Source organism: Mobula birostris, chromosome 20 (assembly GCF_030028105.1).
Source record: "Mobula birostris isolate sMobBir1 chromosome 20, sMobBir1.hap1, whole genome shotgun sequence".
Classification (NCBI taxonomy): domain Eukaryota; kingdom Metazoa; phylum Chordata; class Chondrichthyes; order Myliobatiformes; family Myliobatidae; genus Mobula; species Mobula birostris.
The window spans coordinates 35,709,387-35,736,770 of record NC_092389.1 but is presented as its reverse complement, the minus strand read 5'-3'; the positions used below and the strand labels follow the sequence as shown (position 1 = coordinate 35,736,770).

Below are 27,384 nucleotides of genomic sequence, written 5' to 3'. Positions count from 1 at the left end.
CATGGCACTACAATTTACAGCACTACGATTCTGCACTGCGTGGCACTACAATTTACAGCACTACGATTCTGTGCTGCGTGGCATTACAATTTACAGCACTACGATTCTGCGCTGCGTGGCATTACAATTTACAGCACTACGATTCTGCGCTGCACGGCACTACAGTTTACAGCACTACGATTCTGCACTGCACAGCATTACAATTTACAGCACTACGATTCTGCGCTGCGTGGCATTACAATTTACAGCACTATGATTCTGCGCTGCACGGCATTACAATTTACAGCACTACGATTCTGCGCTGCGTGGCATTACAATTTACAGCACTACGATTCTGCGCTGCATGGCACTACAATTTACAGCACTACGATTCTGTGCTGCGTGGCATTACAATTTACAGCACTACGATTCTGCGCTGCACGGCACTACAATTTACAGCACTACGATTCTGCGCTGCGTGGCATTACAATTTACAGCACTACGATTCTGCGCTGCGTGGCATTACAATTTACAGCACTACGATTCTGCGCTGCACGGCACTACAGTTTACAGCACTACGATTCTGCACTGCACAGCATTACAATTTACAGCACTACGATTCTGCGCTGCGTGGCATTACAATTTACAGCACTATGATTCTGCGCTGCACGGCATTACAATTTACAGCACTACGATTCTGCGCTGCACGGCACTACAATTTACAGCACTACGATTCTGCGCTGCACGGCATTACAATTTACAGCACTACGATTCTGCGCTGCACGGCATTACAATTTACAGCACTACGATTCTGCGCTGCACGGCACTACAATTTACAGCACTACGATTCTGCGCTGCACGGCATTACAATTTACAGCACTACGATTCTGCGCTGCGTGGCATTACAATTTACAGCACTACGATTCTGCACTGCGTGGCACTACAATTTACAGCACTACGATTCTGCGCTGCGTGGCATTACAATTTACAGCACTACGATTCTGCGCTGCACGGCACTACAGTTTACAGCACTACGATTCTGCACTGCGTGGCACTACAATTTACAGCACTACGATTCTGCGCCACACGGCATTACAATTTACAGCACTACGATTCTGCGCTGCGTGGCATTACAATTTACAGCACTACGATTCTGCGCTGCACGGCACTACAATTTACAGCACTACGATTCTGCACTGCACAGCATTACAATTTACAGCACTACGATTCTGCGCTGCACGGCATTACAATTTACAGCACTACGATTCTGCGCTGCATGGCACTACAATTTACAGCACTACGATTCTGCACTGCACAGCATTACAATTTACAGCACTACGATTCTGCGCTGCACGGCATTACAATTTACAGCATTACGATTCTGCGCTGCATGGCACTACAATTTACAGCACTACGATTCTGCACTGCACAGCATTACAATTTACAGCACTACGATTCTGCGCTGCATGGCATTACAGTTTACAGCACTAGAATTCTGCGCCGCATGACACTACAACTGTGCTGCACAGCACTACGATTCTGCGCTGCGTGGCACTACAATTTACAGCACTATGAGTCAGCACTGCAATTCTGTCAGGAAAAATCTCCAGCTGCAAGTTCACGATTTTTTCATTCCAGATTTTTGGGGATTTGTGTGTATTAAATTTTAGATTAACTAAATGAATGGTCGAATTGAACAAAATCAAAGTGTAGAAATTAATCACAATGGGGGAGGGTGTGTGAGAGATGCAGCTATCTCTTCTCCGCCCAAATTAGAGGCACATGATGTTCAGTCATAATCTTTCATCAAACTGTATAGAAGATTACTGGAAGTGAATCAGTCTGTAGAGGACACAGGTGAGGGGTCCAGAATGGGACTTGGGCAGGCAGCAGCCAAGTGATAGGATAATGCAAGGGCAAAGGGCATGGAAGGTGATGGAAAAAAGCAGTGTAAGAAACTTCTTCACTCAGAGATGGTGAAACTGCGGATACCTCTCCACATACAGCAGCAACTTCATGTATTTGACGACGAGATAGATCTCTAATCTCAAAACAAATCAATAGGCATGAGAATGGATCAGGAATATGCTACCGATACAGAGGACCAACCATAGTTGTACTGAAATACAGAGCAAGCTTGAAGGGCTAAATTGACCAATATTCCTATTTTACTTTGTCTATGTTTCCTAGAGGGAGGAGGGAGGGAGAGAAGGAAGGCGAGGGAAAGGAAGGGACCAGTGGCAGAGAGAAGGGAGAGCACAGGGAGAGGCAAGAGTGCGGGGATGTCATGACAAGAGAGTAAGGGTGGGAGGGGAGAGAGATTTTTAATGTGAGTGGTAGCTAGTGTGTTTGAATTTACTGAGCCTTCACAGCCCTTCTGGGAAGGGAACTGGGATGATGCAAATGCTGGAATTCTGAGCTGCAAACAAAAATGCTGGAAACAATCATCAGATCAGGTAGCTGCTGTTGAAGGGAAGTTGCTGACCTTTCTCCAATTCTGGAAGGTCACTAACCTGAAACATTAACAGTTAAATATTTCCAACATTCTCTATTTTTGTTCCCCTCCTCCCAGTCCAGAATAACTGACCCCAACTTCCAAATGATTCTACGCTCATTCAGGAGAGACCCCCACCCTGCACCCACTCTGTCAGACTAGTGGGACCGTCTTCTCATTTCAACTTTCCACATCATTTGGAGCATCTTCACCCAAACATTTCCTTCCTTTCCCTCTCACCTAGGCCTTGTCTGAACCCCGCTTCCAGCAGGACTCACTGTGCTGTATGTAATTATACTCCATCTTGGGCTTGTCTTACTTGTATTCAACTTTGAAAACAAATACTACTTCAAAACAAAGCTTTGCACACAAGTCCACACTCTGATTTATTGAGAGCTTCTCAGATCTATCCTACGTGTGGGCATGGGGTCATTTTTGTGCAGCGTGCTTTATTTGCCATGCCAATCTTGCTGCCAGTGTGAGGTGGACTCTGAATTTTTATGTCCATTATAGAATGTCCATGTAATGGTCAGATAAGGTGTGAGCAGTTCATTCTATGGAACTTTCGCAGAGAGCATTTGGTCACTAATATAAAAAGCCTAACACAACAGCTACTTTTCACAGCCATAGTTACATATACTCCAGTGAGGGTGTCAGTCGCATGTGGAAAGAGGGGCTTTTAAAGGTACAGTGAAGCAAGTGAACCCATCGACTCTGCATTTCCTGGTAACTTGCTGTGTACAGAGCAGCGTGTACGAGGGCCTTACCTGGCACGCATCAATGCCTCCGCTCAGGTAACCCGCACACAACATGCGGGAGGTGACTAAACTGCTCAGCAGATTATCACAGACAGCTCTCTTGATGATCCGTATTTCTGCTTTCTGCAAGACCGTGGCCCCAGCACCTGCTGAAGGAAAAGGGAATGGCTATTAAATCATCTCCTGAATACAAGTATCACTGACTTGACAATATTGCTGAAGCATTCCACTTCCACAGGCCTGAATGACTTCCACCCAGTTGCACTCACCCCCATCATTGCAAAGTGCTTTGAGAGATTGGTTCTATCACATCTGAAATACTGTCTGCCCTCTACCCTGGACCCCCATCAATTTGCCTATCGCACCAACAGGTCAACAGAGGACGCCATCTCCACGGCACTTCACTCTGCTCTGACCCACCTGGACAGCCCCAACTCTTACATCAGAATGCTGTTCATTGACTTTAGTTCGGCATTCAATACTGTGATCCCTTCCAAGCTGATCACCAAACTTTGCCAGTTTGGTATCAGCTCGTCCCTCTGCAAATGGACCTTGGACTTTCAGACTAACAGACCTCAATCAGTTAAGTTAGACAACCTCTCCTCCTCCACTCTCACCGTGAACACCGGCGTGCCTCATGGCTGTGTGCTGAGCCCTCTTCTGTACTCCCTTTTCACCTATGATTGCGTTCCTGTCCATCGTTCTAACTCCATAATCAAGTTCACGGATGACACCACGGTGGTTGGCCTGATCAGAGGGGATGACGAGACGGCCTACAGGGACGAGGTCCAGCACCTGGCCACGTGGTGTGCCGATAACAACCTGGCCCTTAACACCCAGAACCAAGGAGATCATTGTGGACTTCAAGCATGCTAGGAGCCACACGCACGTCCCCATCTACATCAACAAAGCTGTAGTAGAGCGTGTATCAAGCTTCAAATTCCTTGGTGTCCACATTTCTGAGGATCTCACCTGGTCCCTGAACTCCTCCATCCTGATCAAAAAGGCTCAATAGCACCTTTATTTCCTGTGGAGCATCAAGAAAGCTCACCTCTGTCCCAGGATACTGACGGACTTTTACCGCTGTACTGTTGAGAGCATACTCATCAACTGCATCTCAGTGTGGTATGGCAATTGTCCCATATCAGACTGCAAAGCACTCCAGCGTGTGGTGAAAACTGCCCAGCAGATTATCAGCACCCAATTGCTCACCATTGAGAACATCCACCATGAACGCTACCTGGGCAGGGCGAAAAGCATTATCAAAGATGCATCTCACCCTAACCATGGATGTTTTACTCTACTCCCATCCAGTAGGCGCTACAGGAGCCTCCGCTCCCGCACCAGCAGGAACAGGAAGAGTTTCTTCTCTGAGGCTGTGACCATGCTGAACCTCACACCACAGTGCTAAGCAGTATTGCACCCATATTGTACTGTCTCAGTACTTTTATATTTGTGTGCTGTAGCACTTACTTTTTATTCAGTTATTTTGTAAATAACACTATTCTTTGCATTTCTGGTTAGATGCTAACTGCATTTCACTGGCTTTGTATCTGTACTCGGCACAGTGACAATAAAGTTGAATCTAATCTAAGAAATCTAATATTAGCAACAACAACTCACACAGGATATAACTGCAACCTCACTGCCTGTGAGCTTGCTGATGTCCAACCTCTTTGGCCACGTAGCTCCTCCTCTGGCATTCCCTCATCTCCAAAAGCACCTACCATAACTCCGAGACTGAAATCGAGCTGAGTCCATGACCAGTCAGCCATGATCTTATTGAATGATGGAACAGGCTCGACAGACAAGATGGCAAACTCCTTCTCCTGTTTCTAATATTCTTATAAATTCTCTGCACAGAGTGGCACTTTACACCACGATTTAGTGCTGATTCCCTTTAACAGACTGTGCATAAGCAGTGAGCAGTGGTGCCTGGAGGCAGTGAAAGGGTGAGGGGAGTCCTATGGGCAGTGACGGAGGCACCTTTCTGTTTCATCTTTCTCAATGGGGAGGGTGAGCAGCCATTGGCACCAATGACACAGGCAGAAAAGGATACGAGCTCCTGTGCAGTAGTCACAGGGAGTCAGGAAAGTAGGTCCTTGGATGACTCTTGGATAATCTCTGGATGACTCCATAAGATATTGGAGCAGAATTAAGCCATTCAGCCCATTGAATCTACTCCATCATTTGGTCACAGCTGATCTATTTCCCTCTCAATCTATTTTCCTGCCTTCTCCCTGTAACCTTTCGCATCGACTCATCAAAAATCTACTAGCCTCCACTTTAAATGCCCTCAGTGACCCGACCTCCACAGCTACTTGTGGCAATAAATTCCACGGATTCACCACCCTATGGATAAAGAAATTTCTCCTAATCTCCATTCTAAATGGACATCCCTGGGTGGCACAGTACTGTAGTGGTTAGCACAATGCTTTACACTACAGGTGATCTGGGTTCAATTCCCACCATTGCCTGAGACTTCAGTGTTTCCCCTCACATTCCAAAGACATACTGGTTGGTAAAGTTAATTGGTCATTATAAATTGTCCTGTGATTAGGCTAGGGTTAAATTGGGGTGCAGATCAAAGGGCCGGAAGGGCCTATTCTGCACTGTATCTCAATAAATAAATAGTAATTGGACTCCCAGATAGTTGCTGAATTACTCCTGATGCTATGTTCTAGTCAGGGCAGGAATGCGTAGGTGAAGAACTGGTGCAGGGAATGCGATTCAGATTCTTGGATCATTGGAATCTCTTCTGGTACTGGTCGTCCCTGTCTCAGAGGGACAGGGTGCACCTTAACTGAGGGAAACCAACCTCCTGGCTAGGAGGTTTGATAGTGCTACTGGGGAGAGTATAAATGAGTTTGGCAGTGTGATGGGAACCAAAACACCAGTCAGAAAGTGGACGGATTGAAGGGAATGTGATGTCAAAACCACTAAGTTTTGAAGGAAGGATAGGCGAGAGCAAGGTGATAGACACGGATGGGAGAGATGGGTTGAAGTGCATTTATTTTCATACCAGGAGTATTAAGGGCAAGGATGATGAATGTAGAGCATGGACCGATACATGGAAGTATGATATTGTGACCATTACAGAGACTTGGTTGACAGGGGAACAGGTCTGGATGCTTAGTGTTCAAGGGTTTTGATGTTTTAGAGAAGAGATAAAAGTAGTAAAAGATAGGTACAATCACTCTGATGAAATTATACTACATATCCACCCCCAGTGACACCCAACCCCTCCACACAAACAAAAGCCACCTGGACATTGAGGAACAGCTATGCAAACACATTATGTAAAGATTCAAAAAACAACAGATGGTATGGGGAAGTATATAATTGAGGGGGGGACTATGATGCTATTGGGCAGGAACTGGGGAGCATACTGTAAACTGGGAACAGATGTACTCAGGGAAATGCATGGAAATGTGCAGATTGTTTAAGGAGCACTTGTTGGGGGTTCCAGATAGGTTTGTTCCATTGAGGCAGGGAAAGGATGGTAGGGTGAAGAAAGCAAAGTTGACAAGAGATGTGGAACACGTAGGCAAGAAGAAGAAAGCTTATTTAAGGTTTAGAAGCAAGGATCAGACAGGGCTCTAAAGAGTTACAAGGTAACCAGTAAGGAGCTGAAGAATGGAGTTAGGAGAGCTAGAAGGCGGCCTGAAAAGGCCTTGGCAAGCAGGATTAAGGAAAATCCCAAGGCGTTCTACACATGTGAAAAACAGGAGGATAGTTAGAGTGAGGATGGGACTGATCAGGGATAGAGAAGAAATATACACTTGGGAGGAGATAGGGGAGGCCCTTAGTGAATACTTTGCGTCAGTATTCACTACTCAGAAGGGCCCTGACATTTGTAAGGACAGTGCAACATAGGCTGATATACTTGAACATGCTGTTGTTAAGAGAGAATATGCTAGAACTTTTGAAAAGCATCAGGATAGTTAAGTCCCCGGGGCCAGGTGGGATATACGCCAGGTTACTACAGAAAGCAAAGGAAGATATTGCAGTGTCCTTGATGATGACCTTTGCATCCACACTGAGCTCGAGTAGCACCAGCGTGGCAAAAGTTACTCCTTTGTTCAAAAGAGGATTAGGAATACCCCTGGTAATTACAGACTGGTGAGTCTTACTTCAGTGAGGGACAAATATTGAAGGTTCTTAGAAACAGGATTCACAAGTATTTTGAGAAGCATAAACTTATTAGGGAGAGTCAGCATGGCTGTGTGTGAGGCAGGTCATGCCTCATAGAAACATAGAAAATAGGTGCAGGAGTAGGCCGTTCGGCCCTTCGAGCCTGCACCACCATTTATTATGATCATGGCTGATCATCCAACTCAGAACCCCGCACCAGCCTTCCCTCCATACCCCCTGATCCCCGTAGCCACAAGGGCCATATCTAACTCCCTCTTAAATATAGCCAATGAACTGGCCTCAACTGTTTCCTGTGGCAGAGAATTCCACAGATTCACCACTCATGAGCCTGACTGAATTCTTTGAGGATGTGCCAAAGGACATCAATAAAGTTAGAGCAGTGGATACGGTGTCTAAGGATTTTAGTTATGCATTTGATGAGGTTCCCCTTGGTGGTGTCATTTAGACAGTCAGGAGGCATGGGATCCAAGGAAAATTGCCTGTGTGGATATAGAATTAACTTGTCCACAGAAGCAGAGGGTGAATACAGATGGATCTTATTCTGCCTGGAGATCAGTGACCAGCGGTATTCTGTAGTGACCCCTGCTCTCGGCAATTTTTATAAGTTACTTGGATGAGGAAGTGGAAGGGTGGATTAGTAAGTCTGCAGATGACGCAAATGTTGGTGGAGTTATGGAGAGTGCAGAAGGATGTTGGAGGTTGCAATGGAGCTTACGAGACAATGGCGCCTAATTTGCTTGCATCTTTGGAAACCGCTCTATTTCTATCTTTAAAATCTATTTTTCCCTTTCAGAGTTCTTTTGAAGACCCTGACATGGAGTTACACGCTGACTTCAGTTCTTTGCGGGAATGGGACCCGCTCACGACTGGCTGTTACTTGATATACTAAGGATGCGGCCTAGAAGACTAGTGCACTTTCGGAGTTTCCGGATTTCATGGCTCTGGAGGCGTGCAGACTTGAGGTCAGTGCCTCAGCGGGAAATCAGTGTGTCGTAGGAGACAGAAGATTGAAAGCAGCAAGTTGGCTGCTGACTGTGAGCCCGGAGACCCGAGTTCTTTGGGCACAGAGCTCAGAAGAAGCGACACAACAGACTTTTAACACCAAAAATCAGCGAGTTGTTTGTTATGTCTCCCATCTTGCTGTGAAACAGAGACACCACTTTTTCCCTTATTAGGGAGAGAGAGAACCTGTGGTATGTCAAATACCGGGTGAACTAGTAGTCATTGGGGTACTGCAAGTCTGTGTCTTTAGTGATGCTTTGCTGCACACTTGAGTGCTTGGTGGGGAGGGAGCTGAGGGGAGCTTTAGGTTCTAACACTTAACTGTCGTTCATTCTTTGGGGCACTCCTCTGTTTTTGTGGATGGTTATGACAAAGAAGAATTTCCAGGTGTATATCACATACATTTCTATGACACTAAATGTACCTTTAAAACCTTTGAAACATTGACAGGATGCAGGGTTGGGCTGAGAAGTGGCAGTTGGAGTTCAACCCAGAAAAATGTGAAATGATTCATTTTGGAAGGTCAAATTTGAAGGAAGAATACAGGGTTAATGACAGGATTCTTAGCAATGTGGCGGACCAGAGAGACCTTGGGGTTCACATCCATAAATCCCTCAAAGTTGATGTGCAAGTTGATAGGGTTGTTAAGAAGTTAGCCTTCAGTTGTCGGGGGATTGCATTCAAGAGCTCTGAGGTAATGTTCCAGCTCTAAAAAACTGTGGTTAGAACACCCTTGGAATATTATGTTTAGTTCCAGTTGCCTCATTATAGGAGGGATGTAGAAGCTTTAGGGATGGTGCCGAGGAGATTTACCAGGATGGTGCCAGGATTAGATTAATGATAAGTTAAATGAGCTAGGTTTTTTTTCCCTTTGGAGCAAAGGAGGAAGAGAAGTGATTTGATAGAGTTGTGCAAGATCATAAGAGGCATAGATATAGTGGAGAGCTAGAGACCTTCTCCCAGCTGTTGGAAAATAAGCCTGGCTAGCTGATTGACCTTTCTGTGGGAGAACATTGAGGGAACAGTGATCACAACTCCTTAAATTTTAAACAGGAGAGATTCTGCAGATGCTGGAAATCCAAAGCAATTTACACAAAATGCTGGAGGAATTCAGCAGGTCAGGCAGCAGCCATGGAAATGAAAAGAGTTAACATTTGGGGCTGGGTCCCTTCTTCAGGACTGGAAAGGAAGGGTGAAGATGCCAGAATAAAAAGTTGAGGGAGGGGAAAGAGTGGGTGATCGGTTGATATCAGGTGGGTCGGAAAGGTAAAGGGCTGGAGAGGAAGGAATCTGAAAGGAGAGTGGACCATACCAGTAAAGCAAGGAGAAGAGGCACCGGGGGAGGTGAGAGGCAGGTGAGAAGAGGTAAGAGGCTGGAGTGGGGAATAGAGGAGGGGAGCGGAGAGGGATTTTTTTTTTTTAAACCGGAAGGAGAAATTGATATTCATGCCATCAGGTTGGAAGCTACCCAGATGGAATGCAAGGCAAGGGTCGCCTTACTGATGGGGCCCTAGCGAGATATTTGAATTATCCTTAGCGACAGGCGAGGTACCAGATGATTGGAGGAAAACCAACATTGCTCTGCTATTTAAGAGAGGTTCTAAACATCAGCCTGGAAATTATAGGCTGGTGAGTCTGACATCAGTTGTATGAAAGTCAGTGGAAGGTATTTAAAGGGACTGGATATATAAGCATTTGGACAGGCATGAATTGATTAAGGATAGTCAGCATCACTTTGTGCATGGTAGGTTATGCCTAACCAATCTTAGAGTGTTTTTCAGGAAAGTTGATGAAGGCAAGGCAGTGGATGTTGTCTACATGGACTTCAGTAAGGCATTTGACAAGGTTCTGCACGAGAGGTTGGTCAAGAATGTTCAGTCACTCAGCATTCAAGATGAGGTAGTAGACTGGATTAGACATTGGCTTTGCGGGTGAAGCCAGAGAGTGGTAGTAGATAGTTGCCCCTCTGACTGGAGGCCTGTAACTAGTGGTGTGCTCCAGGGATTGGCATTGGGTCCGTTGTTGTTCATCATATACAGTGCCTATAAAAAGTATTTAATCCCCTTGGAAGTTTTCATATTTTATTGTTTTACAACATTGAATCACAGTGGATTTAATTTAGTTTTTTTGACACTGATCAACAATAAAAGACTCTTTCGTGTCAAAGTGAAAACAGATCTCTACAAAGTGATCTAAATTAATTACAAATATAAAACACAAAATAATTGATTGTATTAGTATTCACCCCCTTCAAGTCAGCATTTAGTAGATGGACCTTTGGTAGCAATTACAGCCTTGATTCTGTGTGGATAGGTCTTTATAGTTTTGCACATCTGGACTTTGCAATTTTTCCCCATTCTTCTTTACAAAACTGCTCAAGATCTGTCAGATTGCATGGGGATCACAAGCGAACAGCCCTTTTCAAGTCCAGCCACAAATTCTCAATGGGATTGTGGGCTGGACTCTGACTTGGCCACTCCAGGGCATTAAATCATAGGTCTCTTGGTGGACACCCTCACTAGTCCCCTTGCACAGTCACTCAGTTTTTGAGGACGGCCTGTTCTAGGCAGATTTACAACTGTGTCATATTCTTTCCATTTCTTGATGATTGACCTAACTGTACTCCAAGGATATTCAGTGTTTTGGAAATTTTTCTGTATCAATCTCCTGGCTTGTGATTTTCAATTACCTTTTCGTGGAGTTACTTGGAGTGTTTTTTTGTCTTCATGATGTAGTTTTTTCCAGGATACTGACTCACTAGCAGTTGGACCTTCCAGATACAAGTGTATTTTTACTACAATGAATTGAAACACCCGAACTGCACACAGGGATCTCCATTTAACTAACTATGTGACTTCTAAAAATCAATTATTTCCACCAGTAACGATTTGATGTGTCATATTAAAGGGGGTGAACACTTATGCAATCAATTATTTTGTGTTTTATATTATTAATTTAGATCACTTTGTAGAGATCTGTTTTCACTTTGACACAAAAGAGTCATTTCCTGTTGATCAGTGTCACAAAAGCCAATTTAAATCCACTGATTCGATATTGTAAAACAATAATATGAAAACTTCCAAGGGGGATGAATACTTTTTACAGGCACTGTATATCAATGACCTGGATGATAATGTGGTTAACTGGATCAGCAAATTTACAGATGACACCAAGATGGGGTGTAGTGGACAGTGAAGAAGGCTATCATTGCTTGCAGAGGGATCTGGATCTGCTGGAAAAATGGGCTGAAAAATGGCAGATGGAATTTAATGCAGACAAGCGCATGAGTTTGAACTTCGGTAGGACCAACCAGGGTAGGTCTTACACAATAAGCAGTAGGGCACTGAGGAGTGTGGTAGAACAAAGGGAGCTAGGAATACAGGTCCATGATCCATTGAAAGTGACATCACAGGTAGGTAGGGTTGCAAAGAAAGCTTTTGGCACATCAGCCTTTATAACTCAAAGCATTGAGTACAGGAGATGGGATGTTATGTTGAAGTTGTATAAGACATTGGTGAGGCCTAATTTGGAGCACTGCGTGCAGATTTAGTCACCTACCTACAGGAAAGATGTAAATATCGTTGAAAGAGTACAGAGAAAATTTACAACGATGTTGCTGGGTCTGGAGGACCTGACTTATAAAGAAAGATTGACCAGGTTAAGACTTTATTCCTTAGAACGCAGAAGATTGAGAGGAGATTTGACAGAGGTATACAAAATTACGAGGGGTATAGATAGGGTAAATGCACGCAGGCTTTTTCCACTGAGGTTGGGTGGAACTACAACCAGGAGTCATGGGTTAAAGGTGAAAGGTGAAAAGTTTAAGGGGAACATGAGGGGAAACATCTTCACTCAGAAGGTCATGAGAGTGTGGAACGAGTTGCCAGCACAAGTGGTGGATGCAAGCTCGATTTCAATGTATAAGCGCAGTTTGGATAGGGGTTTTGGCGGCAGGGCTATGATTTCGGAGCAGATCGATGGGAGTAGGCAGTTTAAATGGTTTCGACATGGACTAGATGGGCTGAAGGGCCTGTTTCTGTGCTGTACTTTTGTATGACTCTATTGTGGCACAAGTGGAGGCAATGGACCAACATGTGAAGAATGGGAATCGGATTTAAAATATTGGGCCACTGGGAAATTCTGCTTCTGGCGGATGGAGCGGAGGTGCATGACTTTAAATTTTAAGATGGCTATAGATAAAGCATAATGTGGAATTTGTGAGAGAGTATTAAATTGAAAGTGGAACTTACAAGAGTATTAGGCAGGGGATAGGGAGGATCCATTGGGAAAGGCTGTTTTAGGGCAAGTCCACATCTGACATGTGGACAACACTTAAAGACTATCTAAACAGAGTAGAGAACAAGTACTCCAGTAAGAAGCAAGGACAAGAACGGCAAGGTTAGGGAGCCTTGGATGTCAAGGGAGGTGGTGAATTTCGTCAAAGGAAAAGGAACACCAAATGGAGCCCTTCAGGGTTATAAAGAAGCTAGAAAAGAATGCAAGAAGGAGAGGCAGAAGGGACAAGGAAAAGTGTGACAAATATGGTTTTTAAAATCCCAAGGCATTGCATATGCACTTTAAGAGGAGGAGGATAACTATGGAGAGGGTAGGACCACTCAGGGATAAAGGAGGGAACATGTGCTTGGAGGTCCTAAAGGAGACCTTGTGCCGATGGTTACCAAGTAGGTGGCCACGGAGAATTGTGAAATCAGTGTGGAACATTTTGAGATTTAAAAAAAAAAAAGGTGGTGTTTGGTCTCTTGAAGAACATTAATGTGGATAAATTTCTTGGGCCTGATGGGATGCACACAAGATTATTGAGAGAGGCAAGAGATGAGATTACTGAGGCAATGACCAATAACTTCATGTCCTCTCTAGCCACAGGCAAGATCCCAGAGGACTGGTAAGCAATGAATGTTGTTGCATTGTTCAAGATGGGAAATAGGAATAATCTCACATCAGTGATAGGAAAGCCACTGGAGAGGATTGCAGGGACAGGATTTAGGAGCAGTTGGAAAACCATGTCTTAAGTAGGGTCAGTCAGAATGACTGTGCAGAGAAAGTTGTGTGTGACTAACTTGATGAGTTTTTGAGCAGGTGATAAGGTAAAGCTGTGGATGTTGTTTCATGGATTTTAGCACGATGGTTGACAAGGGTCCCTCATGAGACACTCACCCAGAAGATTAAGATGCATGGAATCCACAGTGACTTCGCAGTTTGGATTCCAAATGGGCTTGCCCATAGAAAACAGAGTAGTCACTGGGACATATTCTGTCTAAAGGTCCATGACCATTGGTGTTCCACAGTGATCTCTGCTGTATGCAGCATATATAATCGACTTGGATGAAAACGTGGATAGATGAGTTAGTAAGTTCACAGATGACACAAAGTTTGGTCGGAAATGGTGGAGGCCTTGGAGAGGGTGCAGAAGAGGTTTACCAGGATGCTGCATGGGTTGTTTTCTCTGAAGCAGCAGAGGCTGAAGAGAGAACTGATAGAATTTTGTAAGATTATGAGAGGTATAGAGCAGATAGCTGGTATCTTTTGCCTGGGGTCAAGATGCTCAATACCAGAAGGCATGCCTTTAAGGTGAGAGGGAATAAGTTCAAAGGAAATGTGCAGGACAAGTACTTTTACAGTGAGTCGTGGGCACCTGAAATTTGCTGCCGGGGTGCTGGTGGAGTCAGATATGATAGGGGTGTTTAAGAGTCTCTGAGATAGACAAACGAATGTGCAGAGAATGGAGGGATATAGACATTGTGTAGGACAAAGAGATTAGTTTAGTTAGATGGCCAATTACTAGCTTGATTAGTTTAGTACAGATATTGTCAGTCAAGGGACCTGTTCCTGTGCTGTATTGTTTTATGTTCTATTATTTTTTGAAAATAATCAGTATTTTTCAAAAGTGGACCTTGTAGAATGTGTGCCCAGGTCCAGCCTCATGGATGGGGTGGGGTCCAGTCTGGTGGGTGATTGGTTCCAGGTGTGTACTGCTGCTCCTTCATGCAGTTTGATTTATGGCAGTAAACGAAAATTAATTTAAAAACTGCAGATGCTGGAAATCTAAAATAAGCAAGAAATGCTGCTAATATTGGCAGGAAAAGCAGCGTCTGTAGAGAGTGAAAGAGTTAATAGTTCAACGGAAAATATTTGGCCCAGTCCATCACGAGTATAGCCCTCCCCACCACTGAGTGTTGTCACAGGAAAGCAGCATCCATCAACACCCAGGACACGCTCTCTTCAGGAAGATGGTACAGGAGCCTCACAACTCACACTACCAGATTCAGGAAGTTACTATTGCTCAATCATCAGATTCTTGAACCAAAGGGGATAATTTCACTTGCCCCATCACTGAAAGGTTCCCACAACCTATGGACTCACTTTCAAGGACTCTATATTGCATGTTTCCAATATTTATTGCTTATTTATTTATTATTATTTCTTTTTGTATTTGCAGTCTGTTGTCTTTTGTACACTGGTTGAATGGCCAAGCTGGTGCGGTCTTTCATTGATTTTATCATGATTATTATTCTACTATGGATTTATTGAGTATGCCCACAAGAAAATGAATCTCAGGGTTGTATATGGTGACATATATGTACTTTGATAATAAATTTACTTTGAACTTTGAATCCAAGCACAGGTTTTACACCAAGTTGACATCTAGTTGTAAACCATCCTCAGCTCTATCACCCTAGTTCCCATCCCTCTTCCAAATTAGTTTAAACCCTCCCCCAATGAGCTTCTGCCCCTGCAGTATTTGAATAAGTCAGGGTTGTTACTGTCCCATGAAGTTGGTGTGAGAGTCAGCAGCATGAAGCAATGAGACTCAGCAGACTGACATGTTGCAAGGTAGCTGCACTCACCATTTTCACTCGTTGCTCCCCAGCCCGTCACCCAGGTGGATTTGCCCACAGGGAAATTGTGTGAAGCATCAGGGAGACAGACAGGTTGAATGACACTGGTGAAAGACACAGGTTGAGCCAACTCCAACAGGGCAATATCATTGTCAAATATCTGTGGGTTATAATGCTCATGAACAATGATCCGTTTGATTTTCCTCTTCTCCACTCGATCATTCAACTGGTGTTGAATATGAAGTCCAAGGTATGCCATCCAATTACCAGGATCAGAATACCTGCAAGGCGGCCCAGGGAGACGAGTTAGTACTTGGGGTGTGGGGTTACAGTGCCAGAGATGGAGGAGGTGCGTGGTAAGATTGGTGAGTATGCTGTTGCAGGGAGACGCGGAGAAACGACAGTGACTAAGTAAGGTGGAGGTGGCGGTGGATACGAGACATGTTGGGGTGCGGATGGGTGGAGACAAGAGACAAATTCCCCCCTCCCCCATGTACTCATTCCTTTGAGGGGGGGAGTGTCTCCCAGAAGTTCAAACTTTCCCACTGAATACTGACCTCACACCCCGGGAATCCTGGAAGCAGTGGGATGCCGACACCAGCCAGCTCTTGGAGATCACTGAGGCCCCACATGTACTTCCGTGCCCCTTGAAGTGTAGGCTGACTTGCCAGGGCCATTCACCAATTTCTGCATCCATACCACCCACAACACGGGGGTGTTTGTACGGTCGAGACCCACAAGCTGTAAGCAGGTATTTGCAATTAATAGAAGCACAACAGCCACAACTTCACCCACCCACCTCTCTAGTAAAAGATCAATGGGGCTTCCTCAAAGCTCAGCCCATCACTGAGCCCAACCACCAGCAGTATTTCACCCTCTTCTACATAACCCAGCTTTATTCGAAGCCCACCACCCCAGTTCATCAGAACCCCCCCCCCCTCACTCCACCTCTCTCCAACAAACGAGAAAGTCAGATCCCTTGTTCACTTTTCCACATCACCACATCCTACAAATCCCACATCGGCAAGGATCCATGGTGTCAGCCTTCCATGTGCTGAGCATCCCAGTGCCGAGGCAGAGTAATCTCTAAAGGTATACATCCTTGACTCAGGATAATTTCCCCTCCAGACTTCAAAGCACATTCTATAATGATGTCCCCAGCTCGACACTCCCCAGTGACAGAAAACAGCCTTTCAACATCACACTTTCAGTATCTCTGAATCACCCACCTCTGAACAGATCACTTTCATTCATCTAATCTCCACTGAGTAATCACCAAGCTTCTTCTGTGAACTGTCTCAAGACAATCCCCCTCACCCCAGGAGTAAGACTTTTAAAATCACAGTGCGTTGACCCCAATGCCACTATTTCCTTTTTCAGCTACCAAAACTGTCTAACACTATTAAAGTGGTCTGATCAAAACTGTGTGCAGGCTCAGAACTTATGTTTTTACAGCCTGATCCTTCCGAGCACAGTGGTGCTGAAAAGTTTGTGAACTCTGTGGAATTGTCTCTATTTTTGCATAAGTATGACCTAAAATGTGATCGGATCTTCACGCAAGTCCTAGAACTAGATAAAGAGAACCCAAATAAATAAACAACACAAAAAATTATACTTGTTCATTTATTTACTGAGAAAAATGATCCAATAGTACATGCATTTGTTGGAAAATGTATGTCTACTTTTCTTCTTTTTTGACACCATTCTGTTGTTGATTTACTCTCGTTTTTCGGATCATTGTCTTGTTGCATCATCCAACTTCTATAAGCTTCAGGTGACAGACCGCTACACTACCCTGATATCCTCCTGTAAAATGTCTTGATAGAATTTTGAATTAATTGCTCCCTCAATGATTGCAAGCTGTCCAGGCCCTGAGGCAGTAAAGCGCCCCAAACCATGATGCTCCCTCCACCATGCTTCACAGTTGGGATGAGGTTTTGGTGTTGTGTGCAATGCCCTTTTTCCTCCAAACATAGCAGTGTGCATTTCTGCCAAAAAGTTCAACTTTTGTCTCATCTGTTCACAGAACATTGTCCAAAAAGCACTGTAGAACATCCAGGTGGCCTTTTGCAAACTTGAGATGTGTAGCAATGTTTTTTGGAGAGCAGTGATTTCCTCTATAGTGTCCTTCCATAAACACCATTCTTGTTCAGCGTTTATCTTATAGTGGACACATGAACAAAGACTATAGCAGGTTCTAGAGATTTCTGTAGGTCTTTTGCTGTTACCCTTGGGTTCTTTTTCACCTCCTTCAGCATTGCACATTGTGCTCTTGGTGTGACTTTGTAGGATGTCCACTCCTAAGGAGAGTAGCGACAGTACTGAATTTCCTCCATTTGTACACAATTTCTCTTACTGTGGACTGATGTTTAGAAATGTTTTTGTAGCCTTTTCCAGCTTCATGCATCTCTACAATTCTTCTGATAAGGTCCTCTGAAAATTGTTTTGATGGAGGCTTGGTGCACAAAAACAGATCTTTCTCGAGAAGAGCAGGCTCTGTCAGTAACCGGACTTTGTGTGTCTTTTTTATAGGGCAGGACACCTGCACAACACACACCTCCAATCTCATCTCATTGATTGGAACACCTGACTCAAAATAGCTTTTGTAGAAGGAATTACCCCAGAGGTTCACTTATTTTTTCCAACAAATACATGTAATAGTGGATCTTTTTCTCAATAAGTAAATGAACAAGTATAATGTTTTTGTGTTATTTTATTTAATTGGGTTCTCTTTATCTACAAACCACATTTCCAGAAAAGTTGGGATATTTTCCAAAATGCAATAAAAACAAAAATCTGTGATATGTTAATTCACGTGAACCTTTATTTAACTGACAAAAGTACGAAGAAAAGATTTTCAATAGTTTTACTGACCAACTTAATTGTATTTTGTAAATATACACAAATTTAGAATTTGACGGCTGCAACACACTCAACAAAAGTTGGGACAGAGTTAAAATAAGATTGAAAAGTGCACAGAATATTCAAGTAACACCGGTTTGGAAGACTCCACATTAAGCAGGCTAATTGGTAGCAGGTGAGGTATCATGACTGGGTATAAAAGTAGCGTCCATCAAAGGCTCAGCCTTTGCAAGCAAGGATGGGTCGTGGCTCACCCCTTTGTGCCAAAATTCGTGAGAAAATTGTTAGTCAGTTCAGAAGGAACATTTCTCAACACAAGATTGCAGAGGATTTAGGCCTTTCAACATCTACAGTACATAATATTGTGAAAATATTCAGAGAATTCAGAGACATCTCAGTGCGTAAAGGGCAAGGTCGGAAACCACTGTTGAATGCGCGTGATCTTCGAGCCCTCAGGCGGCACTGCCTAAGAAACCATCATGCTACTGTGACAATTATAGCCACCTGGGCTCGGGAGTACTTTGGAAAACCATTGTCACTCAACACAGTCTGTCGCTGCATCCAGAAATGCAACTTGAAACTGTATTACGCAAGGAAGAAGCCATACATCAACTCTATGCAGAAACGCTGGCCAGTTCTCCTGGCCCGAGTTCATCTCAGATGGACCGAAAGACTGTGGAACCGTGTGCTGTGGTCAAATGAGTCCATATTTCAGCTAGTTTTCGGAAAAAACGGGCGTCGAGTTCTCCGTGCCAAAGATGAAAACGACCATCCAGATTGTTATCAGCGGAAGGTGCAAAAGCCAGCATCTGTGATGGTATGGGGGTGCATCAGTGCCCAAGGCATGGGTGAGTTGTATGTATGTGAAGGTACCATTGACTCTGAGGCGTATATTAGGATTTTAGAGAGACATATGTTGCCATCAAGGTGATGTCTCTTCCCAGGACGTCCATGCTTATTTCAGCAGGACAATGCCAGACCACATTCTGCACAGGCTAAAACAGCGTGGCTTTGTAGACACAGAGTGTGTGTGCTTGACTGGCCTGCTGCCAGTCCAGATCTATCTCCTATTGAAAATGTATGGTGCATCATGAAGAGGAGAATCAAACAACGGAGACCACGGACTGTTCAGCAGCTGAAGTCTTATATCAAGCAAGAATGGACAAAATTTCCAATTGCAAATCTACTACAATTAGTATCCTCAGTTCCAAAACGATTAAAAAGTGTTATTAAAAGGAAAGGTGATGTAACACAATGGTAAACATGCCTCTGTCCCAACTTTTGTTGAGTGTGTTGCAGCCATCAAATTCTAAATTTGTGTATGTTTACAAAATACAGTTAAGTTGGTCAGTAAAACTATTGAAAATCTTTTCTTTGTACTTTTGTCAGTTAAATAAAGGTTTACATGAATTAACACATCACAGATTTTTGTTTTTATTGCATTTTGGAAAATATCCCAACTTTTCTGGAAATGGAGTTTGTAGTTTTAGGACTTAAGTGAAGATCTGATAATATTTTAGATTATACTTATGCAGAAGTAGAGAAAATTCTACATGATTCACAAACTTTCTAGCACCACTGGACATCAGTATAGTGCCTCATTCCTACAAGCTAACCTTGTGCATCTCCTGAGCACACCCACGTTTGCTAGTTTCCTATCATTTAAATATATTAAGCAACACAAGCAGTCTATCTTATCCATTTTAATTCAACATTTGTCAAAATATACAGTATAATTAAGTGATTTGTTAAGTGCTCATGTAACCTAACCCAGCAGAGAGGAATGTTGGGTGAACTGAGGAGACCTAAACCCATGTGGTGGGGAGGTGTGACCAGCTCCACAGTGGAGAGCGATGACCCCCTCCACAGGAGGAAGGTCTGGCCAACCTCTTTGTGAAGGTACTTGGGTATCTCTAACAACTAGAAACTCAATGAGTATTTACCACAATTCTTCTCATCAGAACCATCGGCACAATGTTTGGTCCCATCACACTCAGGATTCTTTTTCCTGATGCAGCTCCCATCCGAGCATTTGTATGTGTGATCAGTACAGACCACAGTGCTCTCATCTGCTGGGAAATGAATATATGTCATTACCAAACTCACAAACAAATCTCCAGCTTACAGTCCATGGTTAACTCCCCAATATTCATTTGAAAGCCTCCAAGCAAATAACAACACAGGATTGACAGGGTAAAGCTCCCTTTACAATGAGCCATCACTGACTTCATAGGACAGCAACAACCCTGACTCAATCACATACTGCAGGGGCAGACATGATGGTTTATTCTGGACACGTGAGGCAGAGGATCACTGGGGAAGGATTTAAACTAATTTGGCAGAGGGATGGGAACCAGAGCGATTGGGCTGAGGATGGGGCAGTTGGTTTACAACTAGATGCAGTGTGTAGTGAGACTGTGAGAAAGGACAGGGCAAAATTGCAGTCAGTGGGATGAGTTACAGAACAGCGGGGTGGGGGAGGGAGGGCAAAGTCAAAAAGGGTGATTAATGCAGGACTGAAAGTGTTATATTTTAATGCATGCAGTAAACGGAATAGGGTAAATGATCTTGTGCAGTTAAACATTGGCAGGTATAATGTTGCAGGCATCTGAATCTTGACTGAAAGGAGGTCAAAGTTGGGAGCTTAACATCCAAGAATACACATTGTATCAACAGGACAGGCAAGTAGGCAGAGGGGGTGGGGTGACTCTATTGGTAAAAATATACAATCCTCAGAAAGATGAGACAGAGGATTGGGGGATATAAAATCCTTGCGGTTAGAGTTAAGAAACTGCAAGGGTAGAAAGGCTCTGATGGGAGTTATTTACAGGCCTCCAAACAGTGCCCAGGATGTGGTCTACTATTTACAATAGCAAATAGAAAAGGCACGTAAAAAGGAAAATGTTGCGATAATCATAGGGGATTTCAATATGCAGGTAGATTGGGAAAATCAGATTGGTGCTCGATCCCAAAGGAGGGAATTTGTAGACTGCCTACGAGATGGCTTTTTAGAGGAGCTTGTATTTGAGCCCACTAGGGGAATGACGAATCTGAATTGGGTATTATGTAACAATGCAGATTTGATTCGGGAGCTTAAGGTAAAGGAACCTTAGGAGCTGGTGATCATAATATAATGGAATTCATCCTGCAGTTTGAGGAGGAGAAGCTAAAATTAGATGTATCAGTACTATGGTAGAGTAAAGGGAATTACGGAGGCATGAGAAAGATGGCCAAAGTTGATTGGAAGGGAACACTAGCCAGGGTGACAGCAGAATAGCAATGGCTTTCTGGGGGAATTTTGGAAGGCATAGCAAAGATAAATCACAAAGATGAAGTATTATTCTTAAGGAAAGATGAGGCAACCATGGCTGATAAAGGATGTCAAAGATAGTATAAAAGCAAAAGAGAGGGCATCTAATACAGCAAAAAATTAATGGGAAGTTAGAGATTGGAAACCAACAGAAGGTAACTTAAAAAACAAAAAAAAAAAAAAAAAATAATGAAGGCAAGCTACCATTAATATAAAAAGAGGATACAAAAGTTTTTTCAAATATATAAAGAGCGAAAGAAAGATGAGAATGGATATCAGACCACTGGGAAATGACACTGGAGATGTAGTAATGGGGGACAGAGAAATGATGGACAAACTTAATTATTTTGCATCAGTCTTTACTGTGGAAGACACTTGAAGAATACCAGAAATGCAAGAGTGTCAAGAGGCAAAAGTGAGTGCCATTGCTGGTACTAAGGTGCTTGGGAAGCTGAAAAGTCTGAAGATAAATAAGTCACTTGGACCAGATAAGCTACACCCCAGGATTCTGAAAGTGGTAGCTGAAGAGATTGTGAAGGCATTAGTAATGACCTTTCAAATATCACTAAACGCTGGAATGGTTCTGCAAGACTGGAAAATTGCAGATGTCACTCCACTCTTTAAGTAGGGAGAGAGGCAGAAGAAATGAAATGATAGGCCAGTTATCCTGACTTCAGTGGTTGGAAAGATGTTGGAGTATATTGAGAATGAGGTTGAGGTTTCAGAGTACTTTGAGGCATTTGATGAAATAGGTCATAGTCTGCATGGTTTTCTAAAGGGGAAATCTTGCCTGACAAATCTGTTACAATTATGAGGAAATGGCAGGCAGGATAAACAAAGGAGAATCATTAGATGTTATTTACTTGGATTTTCAGAAGGCTTTTGACAAGGTGCCGCAAATGAGACAGCTTAACAAGATAGGAGCCCATGGTATTACAGGAAAGTTACTAGCAAGGATAAAAGACTAGCTGATTGGAAGGAGGCAAAGAGTGGGAATAAACAGGGCCATTTCTGGTTGGCTGCTGGTGATTAGTGGTGTGCCACAGCAGTCAGTGTTGGGACTGCTTCTTTCACATTATGCGCAAATGATTTGGATGATGGAATTGATATCTTTGTGGCCAGGTTTGCAGACAATACGAATATAGGTGGAGGGGCAGACAGTGTTGAGGAAGCAGGAAGTCTGCAGAAGGACTTAGACAGATTGGGAGAATGGGCAAAGAAATGTCAGTTGGAATATAGTGTAGGGAAGTGCATAGGCATGCATTTTGGCAAGGAATAAAGACATAGACTGTTTTCCAAATGGGGAGAAAATTCAAAAATCAGAAGTGGGTGCAAGGGGATCTGAGATGCCTTGTGCAGGATTCCCTAAAGGTTAACATGCAGGTTAATGAAGGCAAATGCGATGATAGCACTCATTTCAAGAGGACTAGAATATAAAAGCAAGGATGCAATATATAAAGCATAAAGCACGGATGAGGCCTCACTTGGAGTATTGAGAGCAGTTATGGGTCCCTTATCGTAGAAAGTACGTGCTGACATTGGAGAGGGTCCAGAGGAGATTCATGAGAATGATCCTGGGAATGAGAGTGTTAACATATGAAGAACATTTAATTGCTCCTACTTGCTGGAGATCAGGAGAATGGTGGGGGGGGGGGGAGGGTGGGGGGAGGAATCTGATATGAAAGGTCTGAATAAAGTGCATGTGGAGAGAAAGTTTCCTATAGTGGGGGAGTCTAGGACAGGAGGGCACAGCCTCGGAATAGAGGGATGTCTATTTAGAACAAAGATGTGAAAAAATCTCTTTAGCCACAGGGTGGTGAATCTGTGGAATTCATTGCCACAGATAGCAATACTGGCCAATAAATGAGTACATTTAAAGCAGAGGTTGATAAGTTCTTGATTAATCAGGATGTCAAAGATTACAGGGAGAAGGCAGAAGAATGTGGTCGAGAGGGATAATAAATCAGCCATGATGAAATGGCAGAACAGACTCAATGGGCCGAATGACCTAATTTTGCTCATGTGTCTTATGGCCATCAGCTTACCATTATTGCAATCCTTCTCATCAGCTCCGTCTCCACACTCATGCACCAGGTTGCACTTCTGTACCTCAGGAATGCACTTGCCATTCGAGCACTTCATCTCATCAGGCTCACACTCTGAAAAACACAAATTCAACACTGTAGCTGACAAAACTGCTGCCTTCTCCTTCCTGGGATCCCTCAAGAGAGTGGGGTACATGGGGGAACCGAGATGTTTTCTGGCCGGGTTGGTGATTTTGTAGTACTGGTGTGGGGAGAGGGGGAAGTGAACACAACAGGACCAGACCTGGGGGTGGGGAGGGGAGGGGAGTGGGCTGGGGATGTGTACCCATGAGACAACTCGAGGGGTGTGGAGAAAGGAAAGGTGCTTGGGGAGGATGAGGCAAGAGGGTTTATAAGCAGCAGGGAAACAAATGGTGGGGCGAATCGGGAAGGGATCAAGGATAAGAGAGTAGAAGGTCAGTGCCACAGCAGAAATGGTTGAAGGTACATACCACAGTTTGCTTCATCACTGTTATCGCCACAGTCATTGACACCATCACACACCCAAAATTTCGACTTACACAGCCCTGTACCACAGGGAAATTGTTCACGGGTACACACTATAAAGGAGAGGGAGGAATTATCAACACATTATCTTGAATTTCTAACCCACCATACCCTTACCCTCTTCTCTGGCCCAAGGATATTCATTCCCTCAGGAACTGCCCATCCCCAGTAACAGGGGAGCCACGCCACCCCTCAGCCTTGCAATCAGTTCATAACTGATTGGCAACTGACTCAAATCCCCCGCCATGAACCCAAAACCAGACACCTTCACTCCCACCTTGTCCAAGAATGCACATTTAGGATTTTATCTGATTCAAAATTAAACATCTCTTCTTATAATGAGGAACAGCCACTTGTCAACAGTTCTACTCTAAGTGTCTAAGAAACAGTAATTTATACATATTGCATACTGTAATATGACTTCCGGCCGGCTGGTGGTGTCATGGCATCAGCACTGGAGATCTAAGCAGATGGTCCTGAGTTCAAACCCAGCCGGGTCCCACCCTGGGCAGCAGCAGTATCTGCGCGGAAGAAAGGCCTGGCAACCTACTTCCATATCTTGCCATGAAAACCCTATGGACCCTATGGTCCATGAGGTCACGAAGAGTCAGACTCGACTTAACGACTGAACAACAACAACAAATATGACTTCCCTGTCTCACTGAAAAGACTGCTCCAAAGTGACAGCTTTATTACATAGGCACTTACCACAGTTCATTTCATCACTGTTGTCTCCACAGTCATTCCAGCCATCGCACTTCAGGTCCAACTGAATACAGCCGCCATTATTGCAAGCAAACTCTTTCGGGCAAGCTGTAGAAGAAATATACATTAATAATAGTCATTTATACAGCTTATCCAACCCAAGGAATGTCCCATGGCATTAACCAATGCATTTTCAAAACAAAATGAACCATTGAGACTGTCAAGGAGCATTATTGAAAAGGAAGGGAAAAGTGGAGAGGCATTTTATACTTCTGCAGGTCTGCGCACTGAAAGTACAGCCAAGCAAAGTGGCAATAATATTCAAATGGGCAAATGCAAGAAAATGTTTTAAAAAAATTAAAATCAAAAGAATTATAGATACTGAAAATTTGAAACAAAAACAGAAAATACTGGAAACACTTCGCAGGTCAGGCAGCAGCTGTGAAACAGTTAATGCTGCAAATTGAAGACAGTGCATTGAAGAACCTGAACCTTCCATAAAGTGTCATTGACCTGAAACTCTGACTGGTTTGCTTTCTGCAGACACAAACTGACTACCTGAATGTGTTCAGCAGTTGTTAATTTCTTTTCCGATGAGAGATCAGAATTGGTTTGGTTAATTCACTGTCATTTCAGGATGTTTATTGTATACATTTCTCTGACATTAAATTGGATCTTTCAACCTTTGAAGATGCAAAATCAACACAAAAGGATTCTTGGTTAGTAGATGCGTCAAACATTAGGGGGAGAAAGCAAGAGAATAGGGTTAAGAGAGAAAGCCATGATGAAATTGTGCAGCAGACTTGATGGGCCAAATGGTCAAATACTGCTCCTGTGTCTTATGGTCTAAATACTAACTGTTTTATAGAGTTAATGAAAATAGGGGGGGGGGGGGAGTGGCGAAGGTAGGAGTGAGGCAGAGAGGCTGGAGGGCTTTTGCGGGTCAGACAGCGTCTGTGGAGGGAAATGGACAGACAATATTGCGGGTCAAGTCCTTTCATCTGGATGGAAAGATAGGGAATATAAAAAGGTGGGGGAGAAAGTGGAACAAGAGCTGGCGCTTGATCGGTAGACCCGGGAGGGGGGTAACAGAGGAAAGAGGGGGAATAGCGACAGGGACAGGGAGGTGATAGGTGGATCCAGGTGAGGATGACGATTCACAGAGGGAGGAGAAAAGAGTGGGAATAGCGACAGAGACTGGTAGGTCATATCTCTGTACTCACGTTTACTGGGATCATGAGGTTCAAACGTAGCAAAAAATCCTCGAAATGACCCAGCTGCATCAGAATGGAACCTGACTGTCATCTCATTCTTATTACCCAGCTCCACCATCTTTGGCTTCTCTCCACAGATCCTGGAACACAAAAAGGTGGATTACTCACAAATCAACAAAAAAAAATTAAGTGCATTTATGTAGCACTTTTAACTCAGTGAAATGTACCAAAATATCTTAATATCTCTCAGGAAGACAGAGGTTGTAGAGTCACACAACAGAGAAGCGTGAACAATGACTTGCTATGAAGTAAACAAGGGTACCATTTAGCCTGTCCCAGTTTTCCGGTCAATACGTGACAGAACAGGACATTCTTTGTCCCTCATGCATAAAAGAAACCAAAAAGCGAGATTGATTCTGAGCTTCTTTCCCATAGCAACCCTGACTTCATCCTTTCAGAGTTACTACCTTCACCCTGCCCCTCACCATCTCTGCAACTTAAACCAAACCCGTTTTCTATCTTTTCCAGTTCTGACAAAGGGTCTTTGAACTGAAATATTAGCTCTCTCCTTTCCCTGCTGTTGCATGACCTATTGCATGGTTCCAGTGTTTCCTAAGTTTATACCTTCCAGACCTTCAGCCAGTCCTGAAGGCTTTGGTTCTCAAATTACTTAAATATCTGAAGCTTTCTGCTTCCACTAATCTTTTCACAGCAAGTTCCAGATACCCTCTCCTCCCTCCCCAACTTTCCTCTAGTCCTAACAATTTACCCAAATTCTAGAAAAAAAATGACAGCCAGCCAATTCTGCCCCTTTGTACTGACAGCTGCTACGGTGGTGAGGAGCTGCCAGTTGGCTGAGAGGCAGCTGCAGGAGGAAGGCACAGTAATAGTGGAGGAATGGCCATCTACTTTCAAGTCAGGATTGTGCAAAACTCAGGGGTAAGTTACAGGTGTAACCCCATCCTCATCCTTCCTGACAGTGGAGACTACAGGATTAAGAAACGCTGTGGCTGAAGTTCAGCCGGGATTTCCAGGCCAAATTGAGGTGGCGAAGTCCAGCGTATCCAAGAAGCAGAACCTGTTGTTTGGACGGAGATTTAAGAACTGGGCCAGATTGAAAAGGTCAAGGGTGTCAAGGCCTAAGGCGAGGTGGGGGCCAATTCAGAACACTGCTCCACAACGTTTACTCAGCCCTGCGCTAAACAATGGGACTCTCTTTGTGGCCTTCAGTTCAGAAACACTATTTGCTTGTGGTTATTGTTTGTACAGGTTTCCCCTGCCATCCGAAGGTAGAGCGTTCCTATGAAACAGTTCGTAAGCCGAAATGTCGTAAAGCGAAGAAGCAATTGCCATTTATTTATATGGGAAAATTTTGTGAGTGTTCGCAGACCCAAAAATAACCTACCAAATCATGCCAAATAACACATAAAACCTAAAATAACAGTAACATATAGTAA

The 27,384-nt window shown here is 43.8% G+C and overlaps 1 protein-coding gene across 4 annotated transcripts in view; it reads right to left on the bottom strand.

The window, feature by feature from the left end:
- Positions 1-27,384, bottom strand: part of LOC140185138 (suppressor of tumorigenicity 14 protein homolog) — a 141,055-nt gene that overhangs the window by 25,479 nt on the left and 88,192 nt on the right. For 2 of the 4 annotated variants that reach the window (XM_072238500.1, XM_072238497.1), the window contains exons 11-18: positions 25,937-26,067; positions 24,717-24,821; positions 23,954-24,061; positions 23,463-23,576; positions 20,051-20,179; positions 15,803-15,986; positions 15,255-15,526; positions 3,241-3,380 (exon numbers count right to left, since the gene is read on the bottom strand). In XM_072238500.1, the coding sequence (XP_072094601.1) occupies positions 3,241-3,380; positions 15,255-15,526; positions 15,803-15,986; positions 20,051-20,179; positions 23,463-23,576; positions 23,954-24,061; positions 24,717-24,821; positions 25,937-26,067 (1,183 nt within the window). The remainder of the gene's footprint in view (positions 1-3,240; positions 3,381-15,254; positions 15,527-15,802; positions 15,987-20,050; positions 20,180-23,462; positions 23,577-23,953; positions 24,062-24,716; positions 24,822-25,936; positions 26,068-27,384) is intronic. The other 2 variants (XM_072238498.1, XM_072238499.1) reach the window with 2 other exon arrangements.